This window comes from Corvus moneduloides, chromosome 14, assembly GCF_009650955.1.
Source record: "Corvus moneduloides isolate bCorMon1 chromosome 14, bCorMon1.pri, whole genome shotgun sequence".
Taxonomy (NCBI): domain Eukaryota; kingdom Metazoa; phylum Chordata; class Aves; order Passeriformes; family Corvidae; genus Corvus; species Corvus moneduloides.
Genome location: NC_045489.1, coordinates 6,757,072 through 6,776,341, shown reverse-complemented (window position 1 = coordinate 6,776,341; position 19,270 = coordinate 6,757,072). Strand labels below are relative to the sequence as shown.

The window sequence follows — 19,270 nt, the reverse complement described above, 5'->3', positions numbered from 1 at the left end:
TTAAGCAAGAAGGAAGCTGCTAAGCATTACCAAGCTTTCTAGCTGCATGGCTGCCTCGGTACAATTTTCTGGCTTTACTCAGTAACATTTAGGCACCACCTAGTGTGTATAAAGGTAGATAAATGTATTCATTATGCCACACAATTCCAACCCACTCTGAACAGGATTCAGAAGACTTTTGGAAAGCTTGTAGCTAGGCTTTAGCTGAATGAGGAGAAAAACACTTGAATCTAAAGTTCCATAGTAATAATAGATGAATGGGCATGAAGTAGAAATGTTCCTGTCTTCCTCCTTCCTGCTTGGTTAAATTTCAAAGTGAATTTTTGTAGTGACAGAACAATGCAGATGCTTCACTGCTTTGTAGGAAGTAGTTTCTGCCCCAAGGTGCTGGCTGTAGAAATACCCCCGAACTGATATATATATGCAGTAACATCATGATTGGTACTAGAGCTCTTCCTATTCCCTAGTCTTGTAACTGTGCAGCTTTAGCTTAAATATCTTAGGCTTGTGTGCATGGGCAAAACCTGGATTAAATGAGACAGGACTGTACTCTCTGTCTTCTGTAGCTCTGCTGATGTACCTCATAACATCAGTTGCTGAACTCCAGTGCTTACTGGCTCGCTAGCAAGAACGGTAACTTTGCTCCCATTCCTCAGCTGCCAGTGATGGATTAAAAGAAGAGCTCAAGGAAGGGCTATGCGTGTCAGGGATGCTGCTTATCCCTGCCAGGCTTCACAGGTACCTTGAAATATTGCTTTCCTGGGGATGCAGAGCACAGGCACTGCAACAGTGATAGTTACTTGTTTTCCTCCTTTGACCCTTTTCTGTATTGGACTGAAGTGCAGCTGGTCTGGAGAGTAGCAAGTAAACCTAAGCAGTGCTTTGCATTGTACGTCTTCTACACATAAAAGATTAATCTGTTGTCTGGTGAAACTTCTTAGTTGCTTGTTGCTGTGGATGGCTTTGAAATTGTGTCCCTACAGTCTTTTGCCTCTCAAACTTCCTTGTTTTGGGTAAATTGATTCTAGCTTGAATCATTGAGCATCCAATCTCCTTAAAGAGGTGATTTCTGTCCAATTAAGAGACATGAAGACAAGTCACGGGTTAAAGAAAATGTGACCTAAGAAACTAAAATAGCTATCACTTCAAACTTTAAAAACATGTGTTTAACCTTCCTAAGATGCTCTTGCTCATTTTTGTGAGCTTTTGGGGTCAAGACTAAACTTGTAAGAGAAAAGTGCACTTATCTATGCGTTAAAATTACAACAATAAGCATGTCTCTGCACACTTTAAACCTAGTCACTGATGCTGTATTTTATGTTCAGCATTAAGTTTTATAGATAGTGGAATGTGTGTTGAGAGGGTTATTTTTGTTTCATTTTCTTTTTAATTCTTAAGGTTCTTTCAGATTTCATGAAGAGCCAGATCTCCTAAGATTCTGAGTTTGTGTGCCCTGGCTTGTCTTGCCTTGTTTTTCTAGCTGCATGGCCTCCAAGGTAGTCATGCAGCTAAGAAACCTTGGTAATGCTTAGCAGCTTCCTTCTTGCTTATCTGCTGCAGTGAATTTTGTGGTTTTGTAGAGTACCAGTTTGTCAGACTTCTTTCGTGTTTGCTTAAGCTTACAGCATGAGCTGACCAAGCCCCTCTTGAATTTTGACTAACTACATCTGAGTTGAGCCGTGTTTGGAATAAAGGTGGTTGGTGTCTCATGGCCTGCAAACTAAGCTTTGTGAGGAGGGTCAGTGTAAGAGAAACCTTTAGCCTTGGTAGGGTCCTACCTAACAGCATTTAAACATATAGGAAATGGCTCTGGAACACTTGTCCCACTGGGTGAAAGCACTGAAATGAAAACTCACTAAGGTAGTTTGATGGTAGAAAGCAGCAAGTCTCAGGACAGTGGCTGGTTCCCCCAGCAAACCCCAGAACTCTTGTTCCTGTAATGAAGGCTTGTGGTTGAGTGGTATGAAAATGTGTTTCAAATTTCACAGGAATATGTGGAAACTTTCTGACTTTTAGAAAAGCAGTAGTTCCAACCAAAAATGGACTGCTTGTTGCTAAAGAGGTCACTGGCAAACTGCAATAAGTTCAAAAACTTGAAGATCCTGTTGTTTAGCACTCTGGCATTTTAGCACTTTGGAAGGGAAAATTAGAAGTATATCCATCAGTTAAATGGAGGGAGAACAGTTGAATATTTGGGCTGTAGGTGGAGCCTATCTTGGGTACTAAGTTACCTGGAAGACCACATTCTAAGTAGTTTTTGACTGGCATATGAAACTGCATGTGTGGCACCAGTTCAGAGCTCCTCCAGCAATAAGGTTAGCTGGCAGTTTTCTCTCAGATGTACTCGACATGCCTGTCATAGAAGGGGAGAGAGACCTACCTCATCTTTAACTAGGGCAACACTCAAGGCACTTGTACCATGTTATAGCCTGAGATGATTTGGCCTTTGGTGCAGGAACTCGATCCAAGTGGAATGCCTTTTCCTCTGCTTGCGTGTTTTGGTCTTGCCCGCGTGTAAATAGTGCTTTCATCAGGATCTGTACTTGTTTGCCAGTGTGGTTGTGTGTTCCCTGGGCTGAGAATAACAGCCATTTTTAATCATTATCTTGATGCTAAAATCTGCATTTAAGAGGCTGCTTCTGGCTCCCTCTTCTGCTGTGGAGCAGCACCCAATGGCAAGAACATAGTTCAGAGGGAGATGGGTGAGTGCTGAGGGGAAGGACAGGAATTATCATGCAGACCTAAAACACATGGAGTAAGAAGGAGTGAGAGAAAAGGTTACCTGAAAGATCTTCTGTTTCTTCTCTGAACCTAAGTAAAAAACCCTTACTAATGTGTGCTTAGACTTTCTGCAGAGGATGAAGTGAGTCACCAGAAAGGCACCTTTTTCCCTATGTCAGTATGGCTTACTGAGTAGAATTTTAAGCTAAAGGTAGTACTTAATTAAGAGCTTTGTAGTAGCTAGTCAAGGTACCACGGGACAGCTGGATTTTAAGGCTGCTCTGTTGCCCACTGTAAACTGAGCCTTATCCAGCATTCTAAACAAGACCCAGGGACTGACTTAATGCTCTCCCTGGCATGAATGAAAGATGTTGCTCTCCAGATGAGAGTGTAGATTTTAGACATTTAAGTATTGTGGTCTGTGTTAAACCGTACTTTTAATTCTCCCATTCTTTGTGCCAGCCCTTCTCCAGCCTTAGCCACTACCAGTAGCTGTCTGCTTTTTGGAACATCTCACAGTTCATTAGGGCTCTGAATGCTGTACACCCCCAGACATAATTATGCTGCTGCCAGCCAGATTCCTTGCAGCTGTAGAAAGCTGTTTCTTCTCCATGCTTTTTCCCTTGCTAAATGGAAATAAATAGCCTGCTAAAGCTGTGGAGGGAGGAGGACTATCCTCCCTGCCTTAGTTCAGTGGCAGCTTGGGAGCGTGATGGTGAGTGCTGTGCTGTCTCCGCTCTTCTCTGTCCAGCTTGTTGTTGTCTCTGCTATTGCTGTGCAGGCCTCTGCTGTGGAATAAAAGTCCTTTTGTGTGGGACCACAGTGTGGAGCCTTTCAGCTGCTTGCTGGCAGTCCAGCCTGTTGAATTCCCAGGCATAAGCTGCTGTCGAGTGGAAGAGAGGAAAGCAGACCCACGCAGTCAGAGTGAGGAGCTTCTATCCCATTCATATGTTAATGCTTCCAAGAACAGAGCTGTCCTTGGGCTCTAGGACAGCCTTTCTTCCCCTCCTTGAGCCATCTGCTTCTAATCACAGGCTCACAGAATATGCTGAGTTGGAAGGCACCCACAAGGATCGAGTCTAACTCCTGGCCCTGCACAGGACCATCCTCAAGAATCACCCCATGTGCCTGAGAGTGTTGTCCAAATGTTTCTTGAATTGTCAAGCTTGGTGCTGTGACCACTTCCCTGGGGAACCAGTTCCAGTGCCCAACCACCTTCTGAGTGAAGACTTTTTCCTGGTATCCAACCTAAACCTTCCTTGACAACTTCAGGCCATTCCCTTGGGTTTGGTCACTGGTCACCACAGGGAAGTGATCAGTGTCTACCCCTCCTCTTCCCCTCATGAGGAAGTTGTAGACTGTGATGAGGTCCCCCCTCAGTCTCCTCTTCTCCAGGCTGAATGGACCAAGTGCCTTCAGCTGCTTCTCATAGGGCTTCCCCTCAAGGCCCTTCGTCTTCATTTACCTCCTTTGGACCCTCTCTAATACCTTAATATTAGAGATTAATATCTTTCCTATATTGCAGTGACCAAAACTGCCTGTACATAGCAAACTCTGATTCTTCTCCAGAAGCCTCATTAGCCATGTGCATCCTGCTGCGTGATGCACAGGTGACCTACATTCCCCTGAATCTGCAGGGGCTCTAGTCCACCTCTCCAGTTCATGTTCAAGCAAGGACAGGTTGAATAACTACAGGAACCCCAGTGGGATGATGTATATAGACTACATGACCTAGTGTAGGTTTTGTCTTTGTGCGTGCCACCAATTGCATGCCTCTGCTGAAAACTGCATTTGGTTTTTCTGCCTGAAAGGAACAAAGGCCCTAATGCTGCTTTTGAAAGGCCAGAAGAAATGTCTGATCCAAGCCCTAAACAATTTAATTAGGGATGTGTTTGTGGGGAACCTATGTCTTTGGTGATGTATCTTGCCAAAGTAGAGACCACATCAGAAGGGAACAGAGTGTACCTTCGGGCACTACAAAATTATATCAATTGACCTGGGCAATTGGGCAGCTGGTTTTCACAGGGCAAGTCTCAGTCTCTGCATCTAGTTGTTAGCCCCTTTCTAAGGGGGAAGCTCTCAGCAAGCCCGTGTTGAATGGTATGTGAAAACAGCTGACAGTGTTGTACTTTAGGAACCACGTCAACCTTCAGACAGATGTCTTCTTCCTTCCCCTTTCTTGTCCAGTAATGGAGGTGACCAGTAGGTGCCTTGTTTGCCGGTATGAGACCAACTCCTGCGTCTTCAGGAGAGATGTGGGGGAACTTCACTGTGTAGACTTGCTGCACCCTGTGGCATGTCCCAGGCATTTTAGGGCACAAAGGGTGATGTCTTGATAGCAAACAGGGTTTGGAGAAACTTCCCCCTCCTTTTAACCAACAGTGGCACTGTACTGCAGTAGTCTTGCTGCCCCACCATGAGGCTCTTGTCTCTTGTCACAGCATGTCTTTAAAGCCTTCTTATTTACATAGCATGCCTCGTATGCTAGGGAACTACAGAGAGAGCTTACATAGTGGTGTAGCTAATGTCTGTGGTGGCTCTTTGTCCTGGCACAAGAGATAGCATATGGATTTACCCACTGCACTTCCTCTTAATGGTGCTACTCAGTAAAGAGCTGTATGAAAGGCCTGTCCATAGCTATCAGTGGAGTAGGAGCAAATCTTAAAGTAGCACAACCTAGCAAGGTGATTAATGACTTGCCCAGGAATAGTACATTTGCATAATAAGTGAGGGGTGTACCTGAAAATGGAGCTGTCTTCCTGATTCCTGGCAGTTACAAACCTGTCAGAGCTGTTGCATTGTATTTTGGCTATACATGTTGGCTTACAAGTAGCTGAAAAAAATCTGTTGTTTATAAATAGCAACAAGCCTTAAAGAGCTGAAGGAGAAGAAAGAATATTACACACATCCACTTAAGACCTCTTAGATGCCATATCATCTTTCTGTTCACTGCAGCAGGAGAGGCTGGTGGCCAGGGCATTATCTTTGTCTGAACTTACCTCTAACGTGTTCCTAGCCACTGGTAAATTGTCATGGGTTAGCAAGCATAGTCCCAGAAGTGATGTTCTGCAAAGGGGTGCTTACAGCTTCCTCTGTGATCTGACAGAACCTATCAGCTGGCCAGTTTGAATATGGGCAATTCTTTAAGCCACTTAAAGTTGTGACCGCCTCTGTGATCCACACTTAAGAAGAGAAACCCTGAGGCAGAAACGCTCTCTCGTTTCCGGTGCTGGGACAGGTGGCTGCGGGCTCCGTGCGGGGGCCAGTGGGCCCGGCCCAGGCCCTGCTTGGGCCAGGCCAGGCCAGGCCACGGCCATGCTGGAGCCGATGGGCCCTGTTCCACCTGCGGAACCCCCCCACAGCCCTGCTGTGTGCAGCCGGAGGGGCTCGGCTCCCTCCCCTCTCCACTTTGATGAGCCACATTCCAGCTGCAAGGCCTAGGTGAGATTAACCCTTTTAGTGCTGTGAAGAGCTGAAAACCTGAGGGAAGAGAAAGAGGAGATGCTTAAAGCTGAAATTCTGTTGTGAAGCTATGATATATCAGAGTATCCTGTTGTAATTTCATGAAGATATGGGGGGTGGAGTGTTCAGCTCGTGCTTGTTAGCAAAAGCACCTGCACTGAGATAGGCAGATGCTGACACAGCTGTAATTTCATGAGAAGTTTGGACAGGGAGAGATGGACCAGATGAGGACTTTTGCTCCAAATGGGAAAGGAGAAAACCTCAGTTCCTAGAGATGGACCAGATGAGGACTTTTGCTCCAAATGGGAAAGGAGAAAACCTCAGTTCCTAGAAATGCTCCCAGAGATAGTCCTAACAATGAAGATGAGGAAGACCCTTTGCTCCCAGGGAAGGAGAAGGGCCTCTGTTTTTGTTTCTGAACGGCTCAACCTTAAAATTGTACCCCAAAAAACTTCAAGAGTGGACCCTTGAAAGCAGTTGTGGGAAAAGCTGCAAGTCGGGGTAAAGGACTCACATGCAGGCAGAGAGACTCCTCTTCCTAAATGGACTGAACAATATTTGGAAGTGGGCGGCTGTCTCGTTGTGATAATGTGTTCATAACATGAGCAAGAAGAGACTCCTCTTCCTAAATGGACTGAACAAGGTGATTATGGAAGTGATAAACAGACTGAACATCTCAAGGGTTGTCTTTTTACATTGTCAGTGGGAGAAGGGAGGAAGGTGGGGGGAGGAGAAGAGTTCTGAAGGTGTGGTATTTTTTTTTTTCCTCTTTTAGGTCTGTTAATAAACTTCTTTATATGCTTTCAAGTTTGGTGCCTGCTTTGCATTTCTCCTAATTCTTATCTCACAGAAGATAAACAGTAATGAGTATCTTGGACCAAACCACTACCTAAATTCAGTCCATCTGAGGATCTTGCTAATCATCTCTCTTTCAGGTTGTCAAGACAATTGGTTTGCGAGAGGTCTGGTTTTTTGGACTTCAGTATCAAGACACCAAGGGTTTCTCAACATGGCTAAAATTGAACAAAAAGGTATGTTTGCTCCAAGATTTTGCTTGTCCTTGTTCTCTTCTCTGGGAGTGCAGGGGCAAATTCAGTCTCCATACTTCTGTCAGGGATCTGTTCTTGCCTATCCATGTACCTCAAGTACTGCAAGATCAGTGAATTGGTATTGTGGTGTCCACACACTCCCTCCCCAGGGTATGAGGAGTTGTGGTATCTGACCTGGTCCTGCATCAAGCTCTGTTTGTTACCTGGCCAGATCTGTTGCACTTCCTGGTAAAATGTTGATGTGGTGCTCATGTGAGCATCTTGGCTGGGGAGAAACCTGGAAAGTAACTTAGCTACCACTGGTCTTAACTACTGCCTTGTGTAAGTCCAGTGGGGAGAAGTGATGAGGTATTTTAGCAGTAAGTAATTGAAAATCCTTGGTTTTTTGCCCACCCCCTTCTGCATTGGAAAGGAGAAATTTTTTTTCCAGTGCATGCTTGTCTTCCTGTTTGTAAACTGCTCCCCTTCACTTGGTATATAGGCTATAAAATCTGCTAACTCTGTTCCAGGTAACAGCACAGGATGTACGTAAAGAAAGCCCCCTGCTTTTCAAATTCCGGGCCAAGTTCTACCCAGAAGATGTGGCAGAAGAGCTGATCCAGGACATCACACAGCGCCTTTTCTTTCTCCAAGTGAAGGAGGCAATTCTGAATGATGACATTTATTGTCCTCCAGAAACAGCTGTCCTTCTGGCTTCTTATGCTGTCCAGTCCAAGTATGGAGACTTCAACAAAGATGTGCACAAGTCTGGCTACCTTGCTAGTGATAAACTGCTCCCACAAAGGCAAGTGAACCTGCATAGTCTTAGACATTCTCTGTCTTAAAGGATTTGTGATTTTTAAAAATTATTTTTTAAGTGTAGGGGGTGTTTTGATTGCAATGCTCAGAATAAAATATAGCCTTGTGCCACTCTGAGCATTTAGATTAGTATTCAATTAATTAAGAGCTTTAACCTTAAGCTTCGTATTGCTACTCTGAAACCCTAATCAGAAGTAGTGAGAGAAGCTCCAAAACAAAATACGCTACAATGAGAAGAAAAACTGAAAAAAATCTTTCATTTGTTAGAAATCTGAATACTGACCATTGTGTGTCTGTCTAGCCTTTTAATAAAACTGTGTCTCTTGAAATATTTTTGTGGGGATCTCTCATGCTAATGGAGTATTTTATGAAGCATTAGTATAGAGTGATGTGATTGTGTGTGTGCCTATATGTAGTGCTTGGTTTTAAACATCCCACGTATGCTCTTTCTAGGGTTTTGGAGCAGCACAAGCTTAACAAGGACCAGTGGGAGGAGAGGATCCAGGTGTGGCATGAGGAACATCGAGGAATGATAAGGTAACTGATGCAGTGTGAAACTGCTGTATTTAAAGTAGTGTTAGTGTGTAATGTATGAATGCATACAAAAATCTGTGACTTGCTTCAGGATAAGTTAGCATTCTTTAGGTTATTTTGCTCTGAGTAACAAGGTTCACATGCCTCTGCACTTGCTGGTCCACATCAGCTGGCTGTTCTTAGTAAAACAAGACTGAGTTTGCAGAGTTTGTAATTATCTACTAGGGTGATGCTTAGAACCTTTGCCAGCTTGTTGCTGCTCTCTCCATGTGGGAAGATAGCACCTTCTTGCTCTAATGGCTTAAAGACTCATAGAAGAATATCTGCTTTCTTTTTACATGCTGCAGAGAAGATGCTGTCTTGGAGTACCTGAAAATTGCACAGGATCTGGAAATGTACGGTGTGAACTACTTCAGCATTAAGAACAAGAAAGGCTCTGAGCTCTGGCTGGGTGTAGATGCTCTTGGACTCAACATTTATGAGCAGAATGATAGGTAAAAAACCCCTCTCTCTTCATCATTGCCTTCAGCTCCTTTACAATATAAAGTCATTCAAAATCAATCCCTCCTGGAATTCAAATCTTTGACTAAACTCCACAATTTCTGTATAATTCCTGGCTGTGTTTTTGACATTGCTAGAATAATCCATAAAATGTACTTCTTTAGACCAACAAATACAAGAAATTCGCAAATCTTTCCAAGATAGTTTCACTCGTATCCCTAGTCTTCCTGCCATAGATGCATTCTCCAGTTCTGTTTTTCATTTAAAAAACCAAAAAAAGTGGGATTGAAAAACTGCTTCTTATGTTTATATTTCATCTTCATGACTAATTTTGTCTGCTGATTTCAACTATCATAAGAGCACTGAAATATGAGGGTGGATTTGGTATAATTTTGAGCTTTATATTCTAAGTCAAGAATTTGGAATGACTTTGCACTCTCTTATTTCTTCTTGCGTCCCATTTCTGCAGGCTAACACCAAAAATTGGATTCCCTTGGAGTGAGATCAGAAATATCTCATTCAATGACAAGAAATTTGTTATTAAGCCTATTGACAAGAAAGCACCAGTAAGAAGCAACATTCATATTAAGCTATTAAACATTCAGCTTCTTAGCTGAACAATTTCTGTGGGTTTTTGGGGGGTTTTTGGGGGGCTTTTTGGGGTTTTTTGCATAGTATTTTTTTATCAATAGCCTTAACACTGTTGTGAGCAGGGAGACCTGTTCAGGGCAGTAAAGTGATAATTATGATTTTTTTTCTGGCTAAGAGGGTAGAAATTTAGTATAAGCTTAAGCTTTTAAGGTCAGTGGCAGGGAGTAGCTCCTTGCTTAGGGTTTCTGATTCACTCAAGACTGTTCAGATTCTCTGATAACACAGCTAGGCATCTGGGGTAGTTCTCTTAGCCGTGGATGCTTCTTTTGCAATGTGTTGGCTTTAGTAGTGTGTGGGATGATCTTTTGCAGGTTTTCATCCAACTTAAAGCAGAAGCTTTAGGTCACTTTGTAGGGTAGGCTAGACGTTGTTTTCCTTGCAAATTTATATTGAATGTAATTGCTTTCATCTTTAAGGCCTAATAATTCCCTGTGCTAGCCAATGCCTTCTGTTCTTTTGGTCATTCCTGTTGCATTGCTGCTTGGAAGCATTTCCCTGCTGCTGTTGCTCCTTTTTTAACAGAACAAAGTTATTCATCCATTGGTTGTAACATTTAACACCCTTTCTGGCATAAGCCAAGACATTACATTCGATGTGGATGGCCAGGCTATTGTATAGATTATTGAAGTGGGAAGGAAGGTGGGAGAAGCCAGGGACTTGGTGTGCCTGAAAAACCAGCCCTGCTGCTGTTTGTAATGAAATGGTGATGCTAAGATGCTGTGTGCTTGCTGCTAGGGATGTGTTACAGTGAAACCCAGCACATTGCAATGATGCATTGGGTGCTTCTGCCCTGGGTGTGTTTGTCAGGTTGAAATCCATTCCAAAAAGAAGTGTCTAACTGCCACCACCAATTAATTAGACATTATTAAGAAAAGCTGGCTGGCAACTCTAAAAAGCTCAGGGTCTTGGGAGCATAGTGCATACACAAGGGGCTTCTTACGCTGAAAGAACAGGTCTAATGCTGCCTTTTTCTTGTCCCAAGGACTTTGTATTCTATGCCCCTCGGTTACGGATTAACAAACGAATCTTGGCACTTTGCATGGGGAACCACGAGCTCTACATGCGCAGACGTAAACCAGACACCATTGAGGTGCAGCAGATGAAGGCACAGGCTCGGGAAGAGAAACATCAGAAACAGATGGAAAGGTTGGTAGGGTTCTCAGTAACCTGGGTGTGACTAATCACTGCAGAAGTAGCATCATGTGCTAGATAAATGGCTGGCAGCACCTTAATCTGCTTGAGCCAAAAATAGAGCAGGTTGTTTTCTGCTTCAGTCGGTCTAATGAGTTGATAGTAATGGTACTCATCACAAATGTGACTCACCATTACTTTCTTGGACTTAAAGGTTTGTCTGTCCGTTTCATGGGACTAATACAGACCTTGAAATGTGGAGATTTCCCTTATAACACTGCTATTATGAGCTTGTCATTGAGATGAATGCCAGCAGAGCTTTTTAATTTGCACTTCTATAAAGGGTTACATCTGGAGTAAAGCTCATTATCTGGGTGCTGTAGGGCATATCTTGTGTGTGCTCTTTTTGTGTGTTTGCTACTAAGTGCTCCAATCTGGGTGCTGGTTGATTTCAAATTACATTGTGACTTCCTTCCATCAGAGCCCTGCTGGAGAATGAAAAGAAGAAGAGGGAGTTGGCAGAAAAGGAGAAGGAGAAGATTGAGCGTGAGAAGGAGGAGCTGATGGAGAGACTCAAACAAATTGAGGAGCAAACCAAGAAAGCTCAGCAAGGTAACAGGAAGTCTTTCAGTGTTTCCTTAGATGATGAAAAGTCTGAGTGAGAACAGTTCAAATAGTAAAGCTATGAGCATCTCTGAGTAATTTGTCTCTCCAGTATTGTGTGCTAACTGGTGTTAGGGCCCTGGTTTAGCCTCCTTAAGCTGAATGTAAGCCCTCCATATGCAGCTGCTGAAAAAGATTTGCATTAAAGAAATGGGTAACAGCCAAGATGTCTCTCTTGGCAGCGGAAGTACTTTGCCATTGTTCCTGTGCTGGCTGGAAGCTTTATCCCAGCATGTCTGTAGAGGAAGGAGTCAAAAAATGTAGCAGGGATCACACCAGCCATTGCTGTGGTGATGTACTATCTAATTGCTTGGCTAGAGTTAGTGTGGTGTTGCCCAAGCAAAATACTGGATTCTTCTCTGCCCTTAGGTATGTAATTTTGGGATGGGTGCTTCCCCACAAATCCATTGGGGGCGGGCCTGACTTTTAGTCTTCAGCTCCAGGTAAAACGTGAAGGAGAGGAAAGGAGACAGTTGCTTGTGTCCCTCATTTACCTGTCCCTCTGAAGTAAAACCTTTGTCCAGACAGACTTTCTTCTTCTACTGCCATTCTTTACTTGATCTGTCTTGAAATGTGCTCCCCTATTTTTCAGAATTGGAAGAACAGACCCGCAGAGCTCTGGAGCTGGAACAGGAGAGAAAACGAGCTCAGGAGGAAGCAGAGAAACTGGCTAAGGAACGTAGAGAAGCAGAAGAGGCAAAGGAGGCCCTATTGAGAGCATCCCATGATCAACAAAAGACCCAAGAACAGTTGGTAAGTTTGTGAACTAAAAATCAAGTAGGGAAACTAGTGAAAGGGGAAACATCTAAGCTTTTGAAGCAAACCAGGCTATGAATATAGTGAGGCACTATATTCATAGGTTTTTTAATTTTTAGCCTCGAGTAGATGAACAGATACATAAATACAAGTGTATTTGTACAGTAGATTTGTATTTCTTTTTGCCCTTTTTTGTATGTGATAATGAGAAAATTGTTGCCTTCTGTGGTTTGGATTCAAAGAACTGAGTTTTGTAGCTCTGTTTTGGGGAGAAGGAAAAAGAACCAACCCAACAACCAAACAAAACCCTAACCACAACTAATTGCAAAACTTTTTTGACTTCCTTTCCTCTTTCATCATGGAGGTATTGGTGGAACTGAAGTTAACAGGAAGGCTTGCTTCTTGCTGAAAAGATGTGTTTTCACTCAGGACTTGGACAAAATGCTTCACTTAGCAAGTACCCTGGGTTTTGTTTCCACTAAAAGCCTTTCTTCTGTAGGCTGCTGAAATGACAGAACTCACAGCTAGGATCACACAGCTGGAGCTGGCCAGGCAGAAGAAAGAGAGCGAGGCACAGGAGTGGCAGTATAAGGTAAAGCAGTCTGAGCAAATGGCATATTTTTTGTGGAATTGCTCTTTGTTCTGGGTTGTAACCCAAACTCCTGCACTAGATTCCACATGAGACTCAAATCCTGCAAGCTTGAGGCTATTGTAAATATGCAGCTTTGGTTTTCTCCATGGAATGGGTGACTTATTCTAACTCCATGTAGCAATTTTTGACTAATTAGGCCTGTAGCCCATTTTCTATTAACTGTAACCATTCTTCAAATCTCTGAAGTGTTACCCAGCAGAGAATTTTTCAAGTGGCGGTGGCTGAGTAGCTTTGGAATATACCCCTTCAGAGGTGCAAGATTTTCTGTAACAAGCACCAAATGGTGCTTCTGTGAGAAGTCTCAGGCACTCAGGATTATACTGACTGACTCACTGTGGCATATCCTACTGCAGGCACAGAAGGTGCAGGAGGACCTAGAAAAGACCAAAGAGGAGTTGAAGACTGCCATGAGCACCCCTCATGTCACTGAACCCATGCACTCTGAGAATGAGCATGATGATGAGCAGGATGAGAATGCGGCAGAAGCCAGTGCTGAGTTACGATCAGAGGCCACCATCAAGGACCGCAGTGAGGAGGAGCGCACCACTGAAGCAGAGAAGAATGAGCGGGTCCAGAAACACTTGAAGGTAAGAAGATGGCAGCAGAGTGTGTGTGTGTGTGTGTGTCTGGGTGCTGCTTCTACTTTTCTCAATATTTATTGCAGCTGGAAGGTATTACTGTTATTTTAAAAATGAGGGGAGAAGCAGGAAAGAGAGATGATAATGATCTTGCCAGATAGCTGCTTAACCATTGAGTAGAGAGGCAGATCTTGTCTCCTGGCTCTTTACTTCCATTTCACTGAAAGTAGTGAAGTATTTTGAAGCAGTGCCAACAAGTAGCATCTGTCAGATGTAGTATGCTTTGTGTGAGTATTGCCAACCATCTGACAGCTGTTCATAGCCCTGGCTGCAATGAATTGAAGAACTTGGTCTGATTTCTATCAAGAAGCTGTCTCTAACTGTTGAGTCTGGGTTGCATTGCAAAACCCTGGGAGTAGCCCACTAGAGACAGCAGTACTGCACCATCTTCTTGTAAGGAACTCCAGTGTTCTGGTGTTCAGTTGCAAGCATTTAGTTGTGCTGCCTGACTTGCACCAGGCTTTGCTCATTCTGCATTTTACTGTGGTGGCTACATACAGACAGAGGGGTAGAGGTGCATTTTATCTTCTACAGCAAGTTTCTTTTCTGGTGGAAAACTAGTACTTCCTCAAATTCTGCAAGATGCTCCTGTTGTAGTCAGGGATCCCTCCAAATGGCCATTCTTTTAAAGTACAGACATTGGAGACACTCGTTCTTAACTGTGTTAGGTAAAGATAAATAGGGTGACAGATTGCCTGATGTTTTCTACCTTCAAATGTTAGGGAGAAGTATTAGCAACTTCCACAAAATCATAGATCTGTTTAGGTTGGAGTGGCCGCCATAAGATTATCTAATCCCACTTCTTTGCTCAAGCAAGGTCTGCTAGAGTAGGTTGCCCAGAAGAATACACTGGAGCTTGTCTGTTTCCTGTCTCTATTGATATTGAGTCTTTACGAGGATCAGCAGGAAATCTCCATCTCCAGCTTTGAGTCTCTGGCATGTACTAACTTGTTGCTGTCTGTTTCCCCTCCTCCAAAGGCTCTTTCCTCAGAGCTGGCAAATGCTCGGGATGAAACCAAGAAGACGGCAAATGATATGATCCACGCTGAGAACATGCGTCTAGGCCGAGACAAGTACAAGACCCTCCGTCAGATTCGGCAGGGTAACACCAAGCAGCGCATTGACGAGTTTGAGTCCATGTAAACTCTCCCCTGCACCTGCTGCCCTGCACTCTCTTCTCCCCTCTTCCCCATCCTCTCCCATCATTCACTCATAATCGTGCTATGCTGGAACCACTACAGAAGAGTGACCATGGTCTTATTTATCAAGTTTTGGGCAAATGCTGGAGTTAAGTGACAGAAGAAAAATAGTAATTGCGTCTGCCTAGGGTAGCTTGGGAAAGCAAACATGCATTGGGGCAAATCTGAAGTTGTTTGGCTTGGGGTAAAGTCTCACTGTGTTGGGTTTGGTATTGCCCACTGAGATGGCTGTGTCTTCTCCTGTTGTGTGGGGAGACCAGCAGATACTTGTACTTCATTATATACAGTCAAGAGCTGACAGTCTGACACTGTGCCTTCCTACTAACCTGTGCAAGCTTCAGGATTAAGCTTAATAGCCAGGGTCTGAAATTCTGACTTAACACAGAGTCTGAATCATGTAGTTAAAAAGGGGAGACTGGAGCTTAGGAAGAAGGATTGAAAGTAAAATATGAACTTTCTCTCTAAAAGACCAAAGCTTTTGTCCTACAAAAATAAGCAGACCAAACAGATTCTGTGGTGTTCCTGCTGGTGTTACCTTTTGTTGCTTAATGATGGAGCTTTGAATTTCCTAATAATGAGGAGGCCTTTGGAGTATTTCCACTGATACAGTGTGGTTTGAAGCCTCGAATTCCCCGCTTTCCAGAGGTTTTGTCTCTGGTCAATGGCTTTGTTCACTATCATTTGTCTGACTTGAATGTAACCAGTGAGGCAGAGATAGCTAAAGTACACAGCCTTCCTTTTTGGTTTTGCTAATGAAAACCTGAAGTGGGAGGCAGAAATGTAAAAGACTAAAAACTCCTGTAGCTGTATTTTCCCTTGCTGAACAGATACTTTTCTAGTTATGTGAACAAGATTTCAGGTTTTTCCATAAGAGGCCTTTTTAGCACATAGTTGGTGCCTTATGACTGTGTATAGATCTACTGTAGCTCAGATACCTTTAGTTTAAACTAGATGCAATCATAAAAAGTGATCAGCAGCTGGGGACCAAAAACTACTCTCTTATCTGGGTCATGTACAAGACTGCATCTGTCTTCCTGGCTTCAAGCAGCATTTGAGGGGAGAGGATCCTGAGGCACTTGTCCAATTGCTTTCTTAATCCTCACTAGCAGTCTGCCACATCCCTGGCTCAAGTGCTTTTCCTTCCCCGGGAGGATGCTTTGGCCTTTTGTAGCTTTGAGAACAGAAGGGTTTCTCTTAGAAATGGGATACAAATGGTTGTGAGAGTGGTCCTGAGAGCTGCTTGTGCCAGTTATTGTAATAACCATCACCTCCTGTCATCCAAGCTGTCCATGCTGTAGCTACCCAGAATCCTCCCTGCCATTTCTGTGGAGGAAATAGCCATGTATGCTCAGGGTTGAATTGGATGTTGCCTTGATCCCTCATAAAAGGAACTGTTAACCTTCAGAAGTGTCATCTTAAAAATGGGTTCCACCTAAAGTGAAGTCCTCCTTTGTTTTGCCCTCCTTGGATTAGCCTATCCCTATAGGAAGTCATTAGGCTAGCCTGGGATTTATTTTCTTGCCTAGCATAATCCCAAATTTTGTCACTTGCTCAGTTTTGTTGATTCTCCTTTTGTATGATGTTACTGGTAATGATGATAGAAGGAAAACATCTGAAAACTGGAGCATTTTCAGCTCCCTAGTGTATGAAAAAGGGCAAAGGGGGACTGTGCCAAAAAAGAAATGTTCATGATAGTGTTAACAAACTTCAGTATTTCCTCAAGAATTCCTTGATGGCTGGAAACAACCTCACCAGTGCTGTGTTACTTTATTTTTTGAAAGCAATACAAGTCTGTGTGGTGATTCATACAAATACCAGCCAACCTCTGTTAGAAGCAACACGCTAAGCTATGCTCTTAAACATCCAGGTGTGTCATGTGGGAGCCTCCTTCTCGCCCCTGGACACAGAGTGCTTTTGGGGGGGCACATGACATGGCAAGCTTTTTATTGGCCAAGAAAAATATGCCTCAGTACTATGAAAGTCACAAATGGAAGATTGCAGTTAAATTTGTCAGAACGTATTTGCGTATTTCTGTACTGAAGGTGATTGGCATTGCCTCTGCGTGAGTCTCGTTACTGGGGAACAGACAACTTTTAAACTTCTGTTTTGGTGCTTTAAAGCTGGTTCTCAGCACTTTGCTCTGTCCATGGCAACTATTGATGCATTTGAGGGGAGAAAAGCCTATATAACATTTTAATAATTTCTTAACAAGCTGACGTATGGTGCCTGGAATATGTGTTCAAATATAAACCAGTAAACCTTTTCTGCTTTGATGGGTCACACAACACTGCTGAGCTCTCATGAATTATGATGTTGGCATGACTTCTGTTCATACGGTTTTTTAAACGTTCTAGTTCCACATGGTCCAATATAGGAATAGAACGGCTTGTGCCAGTGAGTCCACCTAACTCTTTGTAGTTGTTTCAGCCCTGCCTTCTTTTTAACCAGTATTATATTCCAGTGGTATCTAATGATATTTGATTTCAATATTTCTAGCTATGCACAATTAGAAAATATTAGTCAAGGGATGGAGGGTATGTTTATGGTCCTCCTTCCCTTGGAAATGTATACTGTGTAATAAAGATGATATTTTGCAAGAAAACTAATGTAAGAAGCTTTCAGTATTATGGTGAGATTTGTAGACACATTTTTTATTTGTTAGAATACAGTGAATTGTTCTTCCTCTTCATGTTCCAGTTTAATTGGATAACTACTCCTCTTGGGGGTGGGGGGAGGGAAGTACTTTATCAAATGTTTGCCTGGCTTATTTTTTCTTGTTTTATTTTTTGTTACTGTAAATTATGTTGAAGGTTTTTGACCAGTTGTTGTACTGGATTATAATAAAACATCATTTCCTTAAGGTTGTGGAGTAATTCACGGGTCCACGTGCTTATCTGCAGAGAGAACCTTGATTAAGACATGTTTTTCCTGTTCAGAGGAGTTGTTAAAATCCATACCTTGTTCTTCCTAAAGTGCCAATAAAGTTCAGAGAAATTCAGCAGATTGTGTCTGGCTGGTTACTTAAGGTTTGCTTTAAGTCCAGTGCTGTGTCTCGTAGCTGAGCAGATCTGCCTTGCGGTGCCCAGAGGTCAGCCTGGTAGCTCTCTAGAACATAAGGAGATCTTACTTGCACCTGAAAAGGAACTGCTTCAATAACAACCCCTTCCTCCTCCCCAGCCCCGCCGGCTGCCCAGCTGGAGCCACTACTGGATTTGACATTTCTCCATGGAGGCACTGAGTGTAAATGTTCAACTTGGAAATGGGCTGGCCAGATGGAGGGGGAGGAGGTGCTGTGGGTGGGCGCCTGCTGTGCCGTGCCCAGGCCCGTGTGCATCCAGGTTAGCGTGGAGAGGGTGGCTGGGCCTTGGTGCTGCTGCTTGCACCGACACCCTGACAAATCTGTCCTGCTCTCAGCCTCTGCTGAGGATTTCTGCAGTTTGCTTCCACAGCTGCCTTGCTGTGGCTCTCTACCTGTTTCCCAGTGTCTTGGGATGGGTTCCAGCAGTGGAAGAGTGGCTGCTGCCACCTTTCTGCTAATGAACCGTGTGATCTTTATTTGCAGCTGCTCTCTGTGGTTGTGAAGAGGGGCCTCACAGAATCTCTGCCTAATGGTTGCTGCACTGCAGAGTAAGGTGGAGATTTCATTGGAACATGTCAGTGCTCAGAGATCTGGTGCTGGGGAAGAGACCTGAACTTTTCTATAAACAAAACATGAAGTGTGGAGCAATAGAAGCTTCTGCAATCCTCGCCAGGCATGGTTTGGATCCAGTTTCTACAGGTGAGTCTTTGTTCCTTCCTGCCAGGAAAGAGCACTGGAGGAATTGCATGTCTCCTTTAATCCTACAGCAGCCTTCAGTCAAAGGCTGCACTGGTCTGGAAAGGCTGATTCTGTTCCTGCTGTTTCTAGTGCCCTTGCTTCTGGTTGGGGTTTTGGGAGTTCCCCTTCTGTTTTCTTTTTTCGGTTAAAGAATTTTCCCATATATGTTGCCAGGGCGACAAATTGCTGGGTGCTTGGGAGAAACAAAAGACCTGGCCACAGAGGGAGGGGTCCAACGGGCTACTCTATTTCACCTGGGCTTGTGGGCTGTTGTTCTCAGAAGGAGACTGCCATCGTTGTGGAGGGAGTTCGACAGTGCTGCAGGCTTCTGCTTTTTCGGCTGCCTTCCTTCTACCTTGAGTGGAGCCTGCTCACTGGAGCGGCTGTTACACTGGGACCCTAACACCCCACCTCACTAAAAGAGGGACCTTTTCACCATCTGCTCAGGTGCCTCAGGGAGAGACCCCGGGATTCCCAAGCCCGCCTTTCCCTGCCCCGCTGGGAGCCAGGCTGCGACCGTCCTGCCCCCTCCGTTGCTTTGAGCCTTCGCTACTCTGTAGCCCTGCACACCCTGCCTGCCCAGACCTCCGGGGGTTCCCACCGCAGCTCCGGAGTTCGATACATCTCATCTGCCACCAGGGATTTGTGCTCGTCCCTGCCGTTCCAGCCTGCTGTTCCCGAGGGTCCGGCCGGACACC

The 19,270-nt window shown here is 44.1% G+C and overlaps 1 protein-coding gene across 2 annotated transcripts in view; it reads left to right on the top strand.

The window, feature by feature from the left end:
• The window catches only part of MSN (moesin), a 43,213-nt gene extending 25,460 nt beyond the window's left edge, over positions 1 to 17,753 (top strand). For both annotated transcript variants that reach the window (XM_032123698.1, XM_032123699.1), the window contains exons 3-13: positions 7,119 to 7,214; positions 7,742 to 8,016; positions 8,484 to 8,567; positions 8,912 to 9,058; positions 9,535 to 9,631; positions 10,699 to 10,862; positions 11,329 to 11,459; positions 12,103 to 12,263; positions 12,766 to 12,858; positions 13,272 to 13,505; positions 14,535 to 17,753. In XM_032123698.1, the coding sequence (XP_031979589.1) occupies positions 7,119 to 7,214; positions 7,742 to 8,016; positions 8,484 to 8,567; positions 8,912 to 9,058; positions 9,535 to 9,631; positions 10,699 to 10,862; positions 11,329 to 11,459; positions 12,103 to 12,263; positions 12,766 to 12,858; positions 13,272 to 13,505; positions 14,535 to 14,699 (1,647 nt within the window). In that variant the 3' untranslated portion in view covers positions 14,700 to 17,753. The remainder of the gene's footprint in view (positions 1 to 7,118; positions 7,215 to 7,741; positions 8,017 to 8,483; positions 8,568 to 8,911; positions 9,059 to 9,534; positions 9,632 to 10,698; positions 10,863 to 11,328; positions 11,460 to 12,102; positions 12,264 to 12,765; positions 12,859 to 13,271; positions 13,506 to 14,534) is intronic.
• Positions 17,754 to 19,270: the final 1,517 nt, after the last annotated feature.